Genomic DNA, 16,473 nt, shown 5'->3' on the forward strand with positions numbered 1-16,473 from the left:
CTGTAAAAGAACCATTGCTTTTTTTTATCCCTTCCTATACCATGTACAATACAGTACTAGTGATGAAATTTCAGGGAGTTACAGTGTACATCACATATCATTGTTGGGGCCTTGGAAAGAGGTGCTTCAAGGATTTGTCACAGCTTTTCATGCCATCTTTGTAAGTTTCAGTTAAGCTTTTACCAATTGGAAGAGGAGGCAGGGATGTTTGAGCACCCTCAGAATACTGTACCCACTAAATATGTCACTTTCTTGTGGTTAGAAGTGATGCTTATGATATGTGATAAATGAATTATTGTACATGTTATGTTGTGTACAGCAAATGTCAGGTGTGTATGCCAGAGAATGGTTGGCAAGATATATGTTGTTGTAAGATCATCATGAGCAGGACTTCTTAGTCATATAATTTTCAGACAGTGAAAGTATGTACTATAGGCCTGACAGTCTGGGTAATGTGGATACAGCACACTTCAGGCTAACCATTTTTTGGTATATAAGGGGGCAGTGTGGTTGGCACTGTACTTGATCACCTTTATTTCCCCATCTGTAAAGTTAGGTACCTATTCAGAGCTGAATCAGCTGGAGGTACCCTGGGTGTATACCCCACACCATCTGGATTAGGATAGATTGCTTGGGTTTTGTTTAGTTTGGTTTTGGGTTAGGTTAATTTAGATTCTGTGGGGTTAAGTTGCATAATGTGGGTTTGGTTAGTTTTATTGTTTGGGTTAGATTAAGCTAGGTTTGGTCACTACTGTAGGTCGGTCAGATAAAAAAAAATCACCGATTGTGCATCCCCAAACACTATTATCTTCAACACATCTTCATTGGAAAATTACTTCAGTAGTTGGTGAAATGAAGTTTAGCAATTGGTACTTGTTAACCTCTTAATGTGCTCTTGACATAACCTCAAGATCAAAAGACAGCGTTGTTACACCCGAGTTTACCCAAAGCTGATAAACAGTCGAGATTGATCAAATATGCGCCAGTCCTAATCTAATTTAATCATTAGTAACCATTAGTATTGGGGCTGCACTAATAGGCCCCAACCTTGCCCAAACCATTAAGAGGACTAGAGTCTAATCTTAATGCGCCCACGGTACTAATGACGGTTAGGTATGAACGTTTGAGTGGGCCTCTTCTTCCTTTTCGGTACTTGTGGTCGAGAGCTACGAGGAATTAATTAAAAATGATAATTATATTTAAAAAGTAAAATTGCCATAAGTACATGTTTACAATTGGATAAGCATGTTTAAAAACTACAGTGCAGTATGCAGTTGTACAGTTCAACTCGTGTACAGTGCACGTAGGTTATAATTAATAATTATGGGAGGACAGATATTGTATACTGTACAGTTTCCTGTGTCCTGAGACTGCAGGTAAACAAAATGGTAAAAAAAAATTATAATATTATATATATATATATATATATATATATATATATATATATATATATATATATATATATATATATATATATATATAAGGCAATGTGATCAATGATAGTCGACAAAGCTGTCAGGTATTTCCAGGAGGGTACTGAAATCTAGTCATAAATTTACTGTTTATTATTATTTATTAATTACAAATAAAACATACATTGTGGAGGTGTTTGGAGTCAAAAGAATCACTCTTACGATGGAAAAAGGATAATGATAAAAGATAAAGGCGCGAGTAAATACAGTCATGGAATGGAGTGAAATGGATGAATTAAATGTTGGTATAGGTCAAGTGAAACCCCAAAATATACCGGATAATACAGTACGTATATGGTGTAATAATAATAATAATATACAATAGTAATACTGTATCTGTAATAATAATAATAATGATACAATCGTGATACTGTACCTGCAATAAAATAATAATTATAATAATAAAATAATAATAATGTTTCAAACAACCACAAAGCAGCTTAATGTAGCCATGTTTACTGGCGGCAGTCATCACTGGTCAGGAGTCCGAGTGGAAGGTTGCACTCTGTTGAACAAATTTGACATTTTAAGGCGACGATGCAGTTGAACATTTTATCCATTTAGTAATGAACATTTATTCACAGTGAGTACGATGAATATTTTAAATGAATACCAGGAGTCCAATATTTATTTATTAGCGGTGAAATTGTAGTTAAGAGGTGAAACGCGATGGTCAAGACGTGGAAACTACATCTGCCAAGAAATACTCAAACTCACATTCCTCGTAACCTTTGGAGGATTATAAAAAGGAATTCAGTAATTAACTACATATTAATATCTCGTACCTATTTAAGTGTTGGAAGTACGGAATTACATTACGCTCTTGCTTTCGTATTATGGTCGTGAGTTGTTCATTGGGGTTTGAGTACAGGACATATTTCGATATTTTTGTTGTTGCTAACTATAATTTCAGACAAAAACAAAACAATTTTCATCTATGACACTTTTGGCGCATTTTACCCATAACCGAGTTATTAGGAGTTGAAAATCAGAAAACGAGAAAACTTGTAACTTAGCAGTGCTAAGGTTGTAGTGGTGTAGTGGATTTCTCCCCTACAAACGCTGTTTGTCGCTGAGTAGCCGACCCCGCGAATTCCCCAGTGTATGTCTCGTGGTCTAGGTCAACCAGCGCCGCCATACATCACGGAGGTCAACTATTAAGCCACGCCTACCTCCGCTATAGAAGACCTGACCTCGTGGTGACCTACCTCTCTTTCTACCTACAGCCAGTCTTCAAGTAACACCTCCTCCTCCGCTCCTGCCTGGGGGCCCTCGCTCCCGCCAGCAAGCATGGTGACCCACAAGCTGGTCCTCGGAGCATCCTCACCAACCAGCTCGCTCTACATCACGCTTGCAACCACGCTGCCACTTCCCAGCACCAAGCTGCACTGTACATCCAATACAATATGTATACAGAGAGCACATTGTGAGTTTTCTTTCTCCATCCCATCCTGAGTGTGAACCAACATCTCGTACCCCACAAGGTATTATTGCATTTGTTGCCACCAACCGAATCTCAGGGTTTTTTTGTTGCAAGACAATTCTCTTTTTGACGCTTCCCTCGCAAACGACCTAGAACCGATATATTTAATATGCCGGAGGTTAGATAGGTTTGATTGGTTAGGCTAACTAAATTAGTATTACATGGTTGGTATTGTAGTGGATACTCTTCCCTACAACTGCTGGTTGATCACTTGCCGTCCGCTTACCAGCGAGGTCCGAATGTGATGGGCCTCACTTTTGGACTGCGCGGCATATTAAATACAGAATCTGTTACGAGAAAAAGCGCCAAAAGTGTCATAGATGATAATCGTCTTGCTTTTGTCTGGACATAATATTAGCAACATCAATAAAAAATAAAAATCGAATTATGTCCTGTATCATAAATTGACCGTTCAATGGTTTGTAATGAAACTAATTAATTGTTAGCATATTTGATTCCTTATTTTATTTGGCTCATACAGTTTAACAACTTAAAAAAATATACTCATAAGTTACAATATTTTTAACAATGTATAGTTACCGTATAGGTAATCTTGTAAATTAATGAGCGTAAAGCCACGAGTGCCGTTGTTGACATTCGGCGAGATGGGAACTTAGTGCCAGACTCCAAGGTAGCAGCATTGTATAAGTTATCGTTCATAAATGAACCAAACTAACCTATCTAATCTAAAGTTATGTACATAAACTTGAGCTTCTTTTCATCAATATTATATGATTTAGGTTAGTTTATTTTATGAACGATAAATTATACACTAGCTGTATCTACTATGTATACCTTGGTATCAGGTATTTCAGAAAGTTCTCAGTCTCGCCAAATGTCAACAACAGTACTCTTGATTTTACGCTCAATAATTACAAGATTTTTTTTACTGGGTATAAAGTCAAATATTCATGTCCTTGCTCAGTGATATACTGTACATGTCACGATATCAGCGGAAGATTTGCAAGCACATGAATTTGCACTGAGAAAAATATCAACTGTACTTACAATATGTTCAGAAAGATGCATTTTTAAAACAATATTAAAACTACACGTTGTAATAATTATAATGGGGTATAAAAGATTGTTATTGCAAATAGAGGAAGACATCAAAATATCGATATATCAAGACGTACTGTAGGTATTTCAAACGATGACTTGCCACACAAACAAACCGCCAGCATTTCTAGGGTTAATTGCACGAGTCCTATTTCTACTCGTGTAAGATCCATAAACAACAGAGAATGAGTTCATTTCTGTGTTGATTAGTTCACTTTGATATTTTACTTGTACCGGTAGTAAATGCAGTTTGATAACCCCAGGAAAGCAGGAAATTGGCAGACAAAAACAAAATGTAGGTAACATTTATAAAATGCTAAACAACAACCTTTTCATTACAACCTCGTGGAGGTTGTGTAATAGATGAATATAAAAGTACAGAAAAATGCACCAGAAATGTTACATACCTGTACATGGCAACTTTTACTTATATTTGAAAGTTCAATATTTTCACTGGTAATTGGCGATACAGGGGTGGATCCAGGAATATCAAGAGAGAGGACCCAAGAAGTTGTAGGTGGGGGAACATGGCGAGCACAGCGAGCCCACCCAGCCGTATGAGGTTTTTGGGGAGCGCTGTAAGTCACTCCAGAATTTTTTTGAAATCTGACCAATATCATGGGCATTTTGAGACAATTTTGAAACCATGTGCATTTGATATTAGGAGATATTTTGGTCAATAGTAATTACATTTTACTATACAAAAACGCCTGAGCACAATACTGCATTAAAGAAAAAGTATTGGAATTTTCTGATGAAAAGGGGGGGGGGGGGTATCCGGACACCCAAAACCCCCCCTGGATCAGCCTCTGGGATATGATTGCCGCTGGCAGCTGAAACTGTTTTAATGCAACGCTACTAGTAATACCATAAAGGTATTTATCTAATGCAGGCCGCCTAGCTGCAATAGAGAAATTGGTACAGGGTATAAGAACTAGGGCGAGGCTATCAACTTTGTTCAACAACACCACCAACAAAAACTACTGCTTACTTCACCTAGCAACCTGACCTAAGTTATTGGATAATATCGAGACTAGAATTAGATTAGTTTGTCCAGGTTAGGAGGTTTCCGTTATATGAGACGCACAGTACTGTACTATACTACCAATCAGTTAAATTTGCGGATGTCATCTTGAGAAACTGATTATTCAAGTTATTTTATTATTTTAGCTATGTATATTTGAGTGTTCTTTAAGCGATACACACCCAAGTCGGTGAGTTTTAAGAAAGAATATTTTTTTTACTATTGATAAGCTAGATGGATCTCATTTTTTGTATTGTTGATGACTATCGTATTTTCTAATCTAGAATTCGCTCAGTTGTTGAAGCTCGTTAAAATATTATAACAAACATCTAGAATTATAGATGGATCATAGACAAAAATTCCCAATATAGAAGAGTGAAATACATAAAATCCTACTCATTTCAAATTTCCACAAAACCAGATATATTATTAATGGTTTAACATGATTAAGTTAGAGTTTGTCTTAAAACAAATTAGGACCACAACAATTGCAGGTATCAGCTAGGCTAGGATGACCAGGCATCCTGATTTTCAACGGTCTGTTTGGCCTCCGTCACGTGGGTAGGACGATTAAAAAAAAAAAGTTCTTCATAAAATATAAAGTGTTGCGGCAGCCCGAAAGTGGTGGCCCACTTCGGCAGCTTTTGTCGTGCTTCTACTGTATATTCTGTTTACCACGCAGACTCCCAGAGCGTACAGTATTTGAATTTTGGACCTGTACAAGTTAGCATTATGCCTTTGACATTTTAGATGAAAGTCCCTAAGAGTTAAGACACTTCACGTTATTGAGTACTTAATGCTCAAGCTGGAGCTGCCCACTGAGAAAAATTTCAGGCTCAGTTCTTTCCAAACAGTTAAGACAGTTACTACGAGTGACAGTTTAGTGTACTCTGCCACCGTTACCAAAAGTGGCTTACTGACTCCCATTACTAGCGGCATGGTTCTCTCCACCACTGTCTCCCTTGTCTTGGCACTGGCAGCCACCACTACCACTACTGGGTGACTGGTACTGTCCACCACTACTAACAGCAGTGGGAGCTTGGTACTGTCCATTATCACCACCAGCAGTGGGTGGCTGGTACTGTCCACCATCACTACCACCAGAGGATGTTTGGTACTGTTCACTACAATTAGAACCAGTGAGGACTTGGTGCTGTCCACTTTCACTACCACCAGTGGGTGACCGGTACTGTCTACCACCACTACTACCAGTGTGTGGCTGGTACGGTCTTTTACCACTACCACCGTTGGGTGCCTGGTACTGTCTACCACCATTACCACTAGTTGGTGCCTGGTACTGTCCACCACTACCTGCAGTGGGTGCTTGGTACCGTCCACCACCATTACCACCAGTGGGTACCTGGTACTGTCCGCCACCACTACCACCAGTTGGTGCCTGGTACTGTCCATCAGTGGGTGCCTGATACTGTCCACCACTATCACCAGTAGATACCTGGTACTTTCCACCATCACTACCACCAGTGGGTCTTTGGCACTTCCAATCGCCACTACCAACAGCGATTGACTGGTACTGTTCACCACCAGGATGCCTGGTACCGTCCACCGCCGCGGGTGCGTCTGGCACTGTCCATTACCACCAGTAAGTGCCTGGCACTTTCCTCCGTCACTACCTCCAATTGGTGCCCTCGTACTTCTCCACCACCAGCAGGTGCCTGGTACTTTCCTCCGTCACTACCTCCAATTGGTGCCTCGTACTTCCACCACCAGTAGGTGCCTGGTACTGTCCACCACCAGTGGATGACTGGTACCGTCCATCACCACTGCCACCACACGGGTGCCTGGTACTGACCGTAACTACCAGTGGATGCCTGGTACTGTCCATCACCACTGCCACCAGTGGGCGTCTGGCACCGTCCACCACCAGTGGGTGCCTGGTACCGTCCACCACCAGTGGATGACTGGTACCGTCCATCACCACTTCGCCACCAGTGGGTGCCTGGTACTGTCCACCACCAGGCTCTGGTACTGTCCACCACCAGTGGACGACTGGTACTGTCCATCACCACTGCCACCAGTGGGTGCCTGGTACTGTCCAATCACCAGTGGGTGCCTGGTACTGTCCACCACCAGTGATGACTGGTACCGTCCATCACCACTGCCACCACCAGTGGGTGCCTGGTACTGTCCACCACCAGTGGATGACTGCGCCGTCCATCACCACCGCCACCAGTGGGTGCCTGGTACTGTCCACCACCAGTGGATGCCTGGTACTGTCCACCACCAGTGGATGACTGGTACTGTCTCATCACCACCGCCACCAGTGGGTGCCGGTACCGTCCACCACTACCACCAGTGGATGCCTGGTACTGTCCACCAGTGGATGCCTGGTACTGTCCACCAGTGATGCATGGTACTGTCCACCACCACTACCACCAGTGGGTGCATGGTACTGTCCATCAGCACTACCACCAGTGGGTGTCTGGTACTGTCCATCAGCACTGCCACCAGTGGGTGCATGGTACTGTCCACTACCACTACCACCAGTGGATGCTTGGTACTGTCCATCACCACTGCCACCAGTGGGTGCCTGGTACTGTCCACCACCACTAGCACCAGTGGCTGCATGGTACTGTCCATCACCACTACCACCAGTGGATGCTTGGTACTGTCCTCCACCACCAGCACCAGTGGGTGCCTGGTACTGTCCACCACCACTGCCACCAGTGGGTGTCTGGTACTGTCCTCACCACACCACCAGTGGATGCTTGGCTGTCTCCACCACCAGCACCAGTGGGTGCCTGGTACTGTCCACCACCTGCCACCAGTGGGTGTCTGGTGCTGTCACCACCACACCACCAGTGGGTGCATGGTACTGTCCACCACCACTACCACCAGTTGGTGCATGGTACTGTCCATCACTACTGCCACCATTGGGTGCATGTTACTGTCCACCACCACACCACCAGTGGATGCTTGGTACTGTCCTCCACCACCAGCACCAGTGGGTGCCTGGTACTATCCTACCACACCCACCAGTGGGTGCATGGTACTGTCCACCACCACTACCACCAGTGGGTGCATGGTACTGTCCATCAGCACTACCACCAGTGGGTGTCTGGTACTGTCCATCAGCACTGCCACCAGTGGGTGCATGGTACTGTCCACTACCACTACCACCAGTGGATGCTTGGTACTGTCCATCACCACTGCCACCAGTGGGTGCCTGGTACTGTCCACCACCACTAGCACCAGTGGCTGCATGGTACTGTCCATCACCACTACCACCAGTGGATGCTTGGTACTGTCCTCCACCACCAGCACCAGTGGGTGCCTGGTACTGTCCACCACCACTGCCACCAGTGGGTGTCTGGTACTGTCCACCACCACTACCACCAGTGGGTGCATGGTACTGTCCACCACCACTACCACCAGTTGGTGCATGGTACTGTCCATCACTACTGCCACCAGTGGGTGCATGGTACTGTCCATCACCACTACTACCAGTGGGTGCATGGTGCTGTCCACCACCACTACCGCAGTGGGTGCATGGTACTGTCCACCACCACTATCACCATTTGGTGCCTGGTACTGTCCACCACCACACCACCAGTGGATGCCTGGTACTGTCCACCACCACTATGCCATTTTGGTGCCTGGTACTGTCCACCACCACTACCACCAGTGGATGCCTGGTACGTCCATCAGTGGATGCCTGGTACTGTCCACCAGTGGATGCCTGGTACTGTCACCACCACTAGCACCAGTGGGCGCTTGGTTGTTCACCACCACTACCACCAGTGGATGCCTGGTACTGTCCATCAGTGGATGCCTGGTACTGTCCACCAGTGGATGCCTGGTACTGTCCACCACCACTATCACCAATGGATGCCTGGTACTGTCCACTACCACTATCACCATTTGGTGCCTGGTACTGTCCACCACCACTATCACCATTTGGTGCCTGGTACTGTCTACCACCACTACCACCAGTGGATGCCTGGTACTGTCCACCAGTGGATGCCTGGTACTGTCCACCAGTGGATGCATGGTTCTGTCCACCACCACTACCACCAGTGGGTGCCTGGTACTGTCCACCAGTGGATGCCTGGTACTGTCCACCAGTGGATGCCTGGTACTGTCCACCACTGTACTACCACCAGTGGTACTGGTACTGCCTGGTAGTACCTGTCTACCCTACCACTACCTGAACCAGTCTGCTCTGACCTGCCTGGCTACTGTGCCGACTCAGTTGGACTCCCGCCTGCCTGTGTAGACCATCGTTCCATGCCAAGTGGCCATGACCCCTGGTACCTGGTCCACCAGTGGTTTTATGAGACACGTGGTAATCGTTGCTTACCACCTTACCCATCTACCGACCAGTGACAAAACTTTTGACGTGCCCTTTTGTTGTTCATATCTTGCCAAGACATTGGAAGCATAATGTGTTGTCTAATGGTAGACCCTGCTGCCATATGACATCAAAAAAATTGTGACCAAGTCCCAGGTTGCTGATCTGACTTTCTGCCTCATTTACACACAATTGCAGGGTCTCAATTGTTTATCTTATTTTGACAACACAACTTATATCTATCGTTTATCACTATTGGTTTGTTTGCTTTTTAATCTTGCATTTATTTATGGTTCTTTGTTATTATTATTATATTATATATTTTTATTATTATTATTATTATTATTATTATATATATATATATATATATATATATATATATATATATATATATATATATATATATATATATATATATATATATATATATATATATATATATTCGCCCCAGGCCCTGATGTGGGTCATTGACCTGTGCTTGGTGGGCTAATCCCCAAAACACACACAAAACACACACACAACACACACACACACACACACACACACACACACACACACACACACACACACACACCACAGGTTCCAGAAACAGTGTCATGCCAACTTTGGACTCCCGTCACGTTCACTTAAGAGAGAGAGAGTATAAGTAAGTGAGTTAAACACCAATAAAATGGTTTAGCTGACGAAGACTTGGCGATGGCTGGGTGTGGTGGTTTGTAGTTGAAGACGCTTTATTTTAAATCGAAAAAAAAAAATGACTGAAAAGGATAGTTGAGGTGATGTTAAAATATATATCGAAGACATGATTTAACACAACACAAACAAATTTAACAGATTATTGGTTACGTTAAATAAAGAGAGAGAGATCACGTATCTTAGTTTGTTTAGTTGTAATTAATGTCGTTTGTTTAGTTGTAATTAATGTCATTTGTACATTTCTAAAAAAATAATCACGTTTTTTCCCCATAATTGTTCACTTTTACTGGACGACGAAAGTACATTTTAATATAACACACACACACACACACGTAATTCTGATAAAAATATGACTTAGAAGTCTTCTATAAAGGTGCGGGTGAAAGTTTCGTTACACAACACTGAACATATTTTGTTAGGCGAACACTGATGATCGAATATCTCTCACCCACAGCCTCACGCTTGAATGACTCGGAGCATCAGCTGGATTCTGGAACGTGTTAGGGAATGTCACCGTGATCCTCTGTTTATTCCCCAGGTAAATGTCTTCTTTGATTTTATGAAGAGAAGATAAACTATAGCTTGGGGTACAGCTGTTTGGATAAGTTAGCCTCCACTAGGTGAAAATTATATATATATATATATATATATATATATATATATATATATATATATATATATATATATATATATATATATATATATATATAAGTACCACCTAGTGGAGACTAACATCAAACAACTCAGTTATCTTCTTCTTCATACTCTCTATATATATATATATAACATATATATATATATATATATATATATATATATTTTTTTTTTTTTTACGGGGATTAGCCCAAGGTGGGTAGGTAGATACCTACCTTGGATTAGCCCACCGGGGCACAGGTCACTAACCCACATCAGGGCCTGGGGGGGGGCGAAAATGTAATAATAATAATAATAATAATAATAATAATAATAATAATAATAATAATAATAATAATAATAATGATAATAAAGAAATAGAAAAAATGAAAAAAAGATAAAAATTGAGAAACAATATACTGTATGTACTGTATGTTGTGTTGTCAATAGTAAGTGAAACAATTGAGACCCTGCAATTGTGTGTAAATGAGGCAGAAAGTCAGATCAGCAACCTGGGACTTGGTACAAAATTTTGTGATGCCATGTGGCAGCAGGGTCTACCATAGACAACACATTATGCTGTCAATATCTTCCCAGGCGGTAGTACCTCCCTGTTTGGTAGCTGCCTACAGGTGATGGACTTTGAACGTACAATACTGTACCAATACTTGTTCTTATAATGTCTCTATATTCAATAACTTTGTGTTAAGTTTCTTAGTATATGGCAATTTTTTTAATTAAGTTGTTATTATTGCTGGTGCTATTATTATTATTATTATTATTATTATTATTATTATTATTGTTATTATTATTATTATTGTTATTATTATTATTATTATTATTATTATTATTATTATTATTATTATTATTATTATTATTATTATTATTATTATTATTATTATTATTATTACTACTACTACTACTACTACTACTACTACTACGTGGCCTCCAGCCTCCCCCAATAGCCACACCTTCGCCACCATTTATTTACCTTAATATTAAATATCCTAATACATAAGCAACTATCCTATCTGTGTTAAATTAGTTGAGCCGCAGATCGATGCGGCATTCGGTGACTGTAGCCTCATAGTCGATATCTGCAGCAGTTGACGGAGTAGGGGCAGAAGCTCTCGTTCCCCTGAGGCAGAGCAAAGCCGACCGAAGGAGAGAGAAGGACAGTCGACATCTCATCCAGGCTGTGACATAACTTCTGGGCTGCTGCTTCTGTTCGGAGATCAGCTCCGCGAGTCTGGCGTAGAAACATCTTGCGCTTGGGCCCATCCCACCAGAGGTTGTGAACACTAGCGGAGTGAAGCTGCCTTGATCGACATTTTGAATTCTCTCCCCATATGCCCTTCTCTTGTCGTTCTCGTTCCTCCTATGTGCAGCATCGAGAGCTAGGTTACGGTGACAAACGGCCATGGGATCAAAAATCCTGATGTCGAAGAAGGCTCGCTGTCCCCGCGTCCAGAATCCTCGAGCACTGACGTCCACACGGGCTTCGTTAGATGTGTTTGAAGTCCTGTGTTGGAGGATCTCGCCATCCAGTGGAAGGAGGGTCGGTTCTACCATGACGTCCCGGCAGGTTTCCTTCAACATATTTGCTGTGAGATCCCTTACCTCGTCATGCCTCATGCATATGAAGCCCCCCTTCTTGCAAACCATGGCGTGATCGCCATCATAGGAATAGCCACACACGCATTGGGAGGGCAAACCATCTACTGGCCAACCGTACCTTAGAGCAATGGCATCTGTAAATTCTTGTTTGTTAAGGCTGAAACCATTTGCCCTTATCGGTAACGTAGTTAACCAGTTCGAGGCGCCCACCTCCTGCGCTATAGCTACTTTTTTTGTCAAATTTTCTGGAACCTGCAGCAATAGTTGCTGCAACATGTCATTTTGGCAGTGCTGCCGATCTGTTGTAATGGATCTACGGATCTTATTAACTTCGCTGGTGTCCACTTCCCCTGTTGCATTCTGGGCTATTATGTGGTCAGTGAGGGCTGCCGTGAGCTTAAGTGAATTTTGATGTTCAGAGTCTACTACTACTACTACTACTACTACTATTATTACTTTATTTTATTTTTATTATTTTTTCCTACTATTATTACTGCTACTACTACCGTACTACTACTACTATTTTTATTTTTATTTATTTTTTATTTTGTTAGAATGGCCTCCAGCCTCCCCCAATAGCCATACCTTCGCCACCATTTTATTACCTTAATATTAAATATCCTAATACATAAGTAGCTATCCTAGCTGTGTTGAGTTAGTTGAGTGCGCAGATCTACTACTACAGTACAGTATTATTATTATTATTATTATTATTATTATTATTATTATTATTATTATTATTATTATTAGATCGAACATGTCGGGATTTTACAGTAAAAACACAAAAAACAAGAAATTTAGTAACGTAAGTTCATCTATCCCAAGCTAACAATCACATAGTCATTAAAATTCTGCCTTGGGGGGGGAGGGGGGGGGGTGGGGTGGGGTGGGGTGGGTAATGATGTGGATTAGCCATTCCTCACCTCTCATCTAATTGAAAATGTTAAATAAAACATGTCAAAAGTATTTTTTTTTCATGACTCCACTGTTTCTGGCAGTGGAAGATAGTAATTGTCCGTCTGTCTGTAAATTTTTAGTTGCGTTTGGTAATATTAGCTTAGGTTCTGTTAATGTGATGAATGTATTTATGTTAAGCTTGGGCTAAGTTAGGTAAGGTCTGTAAAGTAATTTAGTGGTACCTTATCAACCTAACCTTCAGCCTAGCAACACTGTATCAAGACACTTGTACACCCAACATCAACAAAGGGCGGCATTTTGATAACATTTGGCAAAACAAACTTTCGGAACTTTGGTGTATAGTTCATTGTGCTTCCAAATAAATAAACCATTTATATCGACAGATTCGTTGATGCCGACAGACGTTACCTTGGTTATGACTCAAAGTGGCTGCCGTCAGTTTCAACGGGGCTCGACCAGTCAACATTGCTCAGCTCAGTGACCTGCATGCGGCCCACCTAAGTTCATTACCGGGATCACACAAGGAGTAGCCAGTGCGGAGTGACGAAATTTTATAAGTACGGTAAGTTCATTTACTGTACATCTCTAAGTAGATCTGGCATACTTCAGTAGACTGTCAAGCGGTTTGATTGATTAATTATTGTAATTTTTAAAAATAAAAAATTCCGGATTTTTGTAGTACAGTATTTTACGACCAGTGTGGACGCTTATTTTACAGACGCAGCTACATAATTATATTACAACAATGTTCTTAAACTTATGTGATAACCAAAATATTATGTAATATTCCCATGACATATTGTATACATCAAGACGTGTGTTGGAGCTCTGTCCATGAGTAATGATGTTACAACTCAGTATAGATGATGTACGAGTGCATCTTGTGTGAGAGATTACATCATGACTGTGTGAACGTGAGGTGAACCTGGTGCTGAAGACCCGTGAGTTGACATGTGTGCACGTCTGTTGTGTTCCATTAGGTGAGAACGTCATCACCAGTGTATGAGATATTGCCAGGAATGATACGGTACCGGGTGGCTTATTATTTTAGACGTTGGACTTACAACACTGCCTTCTGATATTCATTTACTGAATAGAAAGACAAAAATGTGGGATGTGTAAATGTAGGTGGAAGCAGAGTGATAAGGAGAGAGTGACAGAAAATACGATGAGTGAAAGGAACCAGGATGTTGTGAAGGGCAGAGGAGAGGTGATCCGAGAACAAGTGAAAGGAGTAAAGCCGGGAGTGTGAGCTGCAGTGTGACGGTGATGACGAGTGATGAAGTGTGAAGGTGTGTGACAATATCAAGGGAGGGTCACTCTTATAAATAAACTAGAAAGAGAAGGTGGAGTTATAGTTCGTGCTAGAGGATGAGAAGTGCAAGGAGACAAGAGAGAGAGAGAGAGAGAGAGAGAGAGAGGGGGGGGGGGACCTTAATAGCTGTTAGTGCGAGGAGCGATGGACTGATTGTGTGACCATTACTGGGTAGAAGTGAGATTAATGGTGAGTGGAAGGTTCACGCTGTAAGAGATTTAAAGACTTAAGAAGAAGGTTATGGAGGTCGATGAGCCGAAGTAAGAGATGTCGCAGAAAGATTTAATGAAGTGATTTAGACAGTGTGAAAGTAACAGTGGGACCTATAAGCATGGTGACCTGTGAGGGACTGTCGATAAAATCTTTATTATGGAAGGAAGCAGTGTGGCTGACTGCACTCGACCATCTTCACTGTCCACCTTTGAAGATACCTCAGGATAGAACAGAAGAGAAGCGCTGTATTCACCCGGCCGCAGCACATAGTAGATGAGAGAGAAGGCCATGGTGGAGTGGTGAGAGAATGGTTGACAACAGTGAACAGGCTGCGTGTAACAGAGTGGAGGGTAGCAAAGGACTGACAGAGAGTTTGTGAAGAGGAAAAGATGATAAAAATGAATGTTCCGAACAGCAATATTATAATAATTTATCGGGTTTCTCCAGATTCAGGAGGAACATTATGCAGTACACAGTCATATAAGATGATCAGTTTGGTGTGTTCTCTCTTGTTGTTGATGGTGTGTTTGAAGTGATTCTGGAGGGAAAGTGAAGAGAATGTTGTAGTGACAAGTGTGTCCCTTCACTGTTGTCATCCCCCCTCCCATCCTCGAGACCCAACAAATGGGTTCAGAATTATCTTCTCGGGTTGAGTTTGTTGTCCATCTCGCCACCACATGATTACCTGATGGCATGGTGTCCCGGTTGCCATCAGACAAATTTGGAGCAAGTTTTACGGCTGGTTGCCCTTACTTATCGTAAACCCACTTCATACAGAGTGGGTAGTGGGCATTAGTGTATGACTCCCAAGCGCCCCCTTAGCTAGTAGCAAGGTAGGGTCGCTTCTCCCTGAGGTGAACAGAAACTTCCTTATGCTCATAATTGTTATACCAGTTGTATGGGGTATAGTTAAATACATTCATTAGTTGTTTTACCTTTCCTGTTCATTGACCAAATTTCCGGTGCTGTCACTTGTCTTTTACTTATTCAGGTAGTGGTTAAGACTTCAGGCCTTAGAACAGGAGGGAAATTCTAAGGTCTTAACCAAAGGCGGCGTGTATGTGGAGATAGATCGCTCAAGTTTATCCTGGTACAGTGATGCTCTGACAGCTTTAATACTGCGAAGTGCTGGTGATAGTCCGAGTATTACACTACATTGTCCCTACATCGGTGATTACAAAGTGTCACAATGGGATATTATAATGTATCACAACACAGATATACCTATACTTGACTTCGTAAGGTTAGAATAAGGCCGTGGCTACCAACATGGGTCCAGCTCTAAAGATAGTTTGGCTAGAGCCGACAAAATCAGCCCGTGTATAAAATAACTACTTGTGGCAGCTGACATGACCCAACCAGATTTAAACCATCTGACATGACTTCGTGATTTTAGGTTAGATTTGGTTCGTGGTGTTTGTATGTCGCACATTGTGGCGTCCTGCGTGTGTGAATGGTCACCAAATCAGTGTCGTGCAGGTGAAGGCTATTGCATTTGTCAACAGGCGATGGGAGGTGTGGAAAATGGCCGTAGAAGGGTATTGGTCGTGATGAAGAATTGTCAAACGTTTAATTTTAGTATAGAAAACTGGTGGATGTTTAGTGTTTTAACTGAATTGACTGTAAATCGGTTTAGTGTGTGGAACAACGTGTACAGTACGAACAGGAAGATGTCACACGTGTCACTAGTAATCACAATCTAACCTAACTCACACATTAGTACCACAACAAATC

The 16,473-nt window shown here is 42.0% G+C and overlaps 1 protein-coding gene across 1 annotated transcript; it reads right to left on the reverse strand.

Annotated features, from left to right (window-relative positions):
* Nucleotides 1–5,951: 5,951 nt before the first annotated feature.
* LOC121860435 (loricrin-like) lies at nucleotides 5,952–9,368 on the reverse strand. The gene is made up of 4 exons (XM_042357594.1): nucleotides 9,357–9,368; nucleotides 8,792–9,110; nucleotides 8,033–8,551; nucleotides 5,952–6,622 (listed from the first exon to the last, which is right to left on the reverse strand). Exons 1-4 carry the CDS (start codon nucleotides 9,366–9,368, stop codon nucleotides 5,952–5,954), a joined length of 1,521 nt encoding a protein of 506 aa, XP_042213528.1.
* Nucleotides 9,369–16,473: the final 7,105 nt, after the last annotated feature.

This window comes from Homarus americanus, unplaced genomic scaffold, assembly GCF_018991925.1.
Source record: "Homarus americanus isolate GMGI-L3 unplaced genomic scaffold, GMGI_Hamer_2.0 scaffold28051, whole genome shotgun sequence".
Lineage (NCBI taxonomy): Eukaryota > Metazoa > Arthropoda > Malacostraca > Decapoda > Nephropidae > Homarus > Homarus americanus.

Excerpts from the sequence above, each read along its gene's own strand:
- LOC121860435 (XM_042357594.1), bottom strand. Across the intron at positions 8,552-8,791 it reads GTACCAGGCATCCACTGGTG|TACCATGCACCCACTGCGGT; the intron begins GTAGTGGTGGTG and ends GGTGGTGGACAG. Across the intron at positions 6,623-8,032 it reads ACAGTACCATGCACCCACTG|TGCCAGACGCACCCGCGGCG; the intron begins GTGGGTGTGGTA and ends GGTAATGGACAG.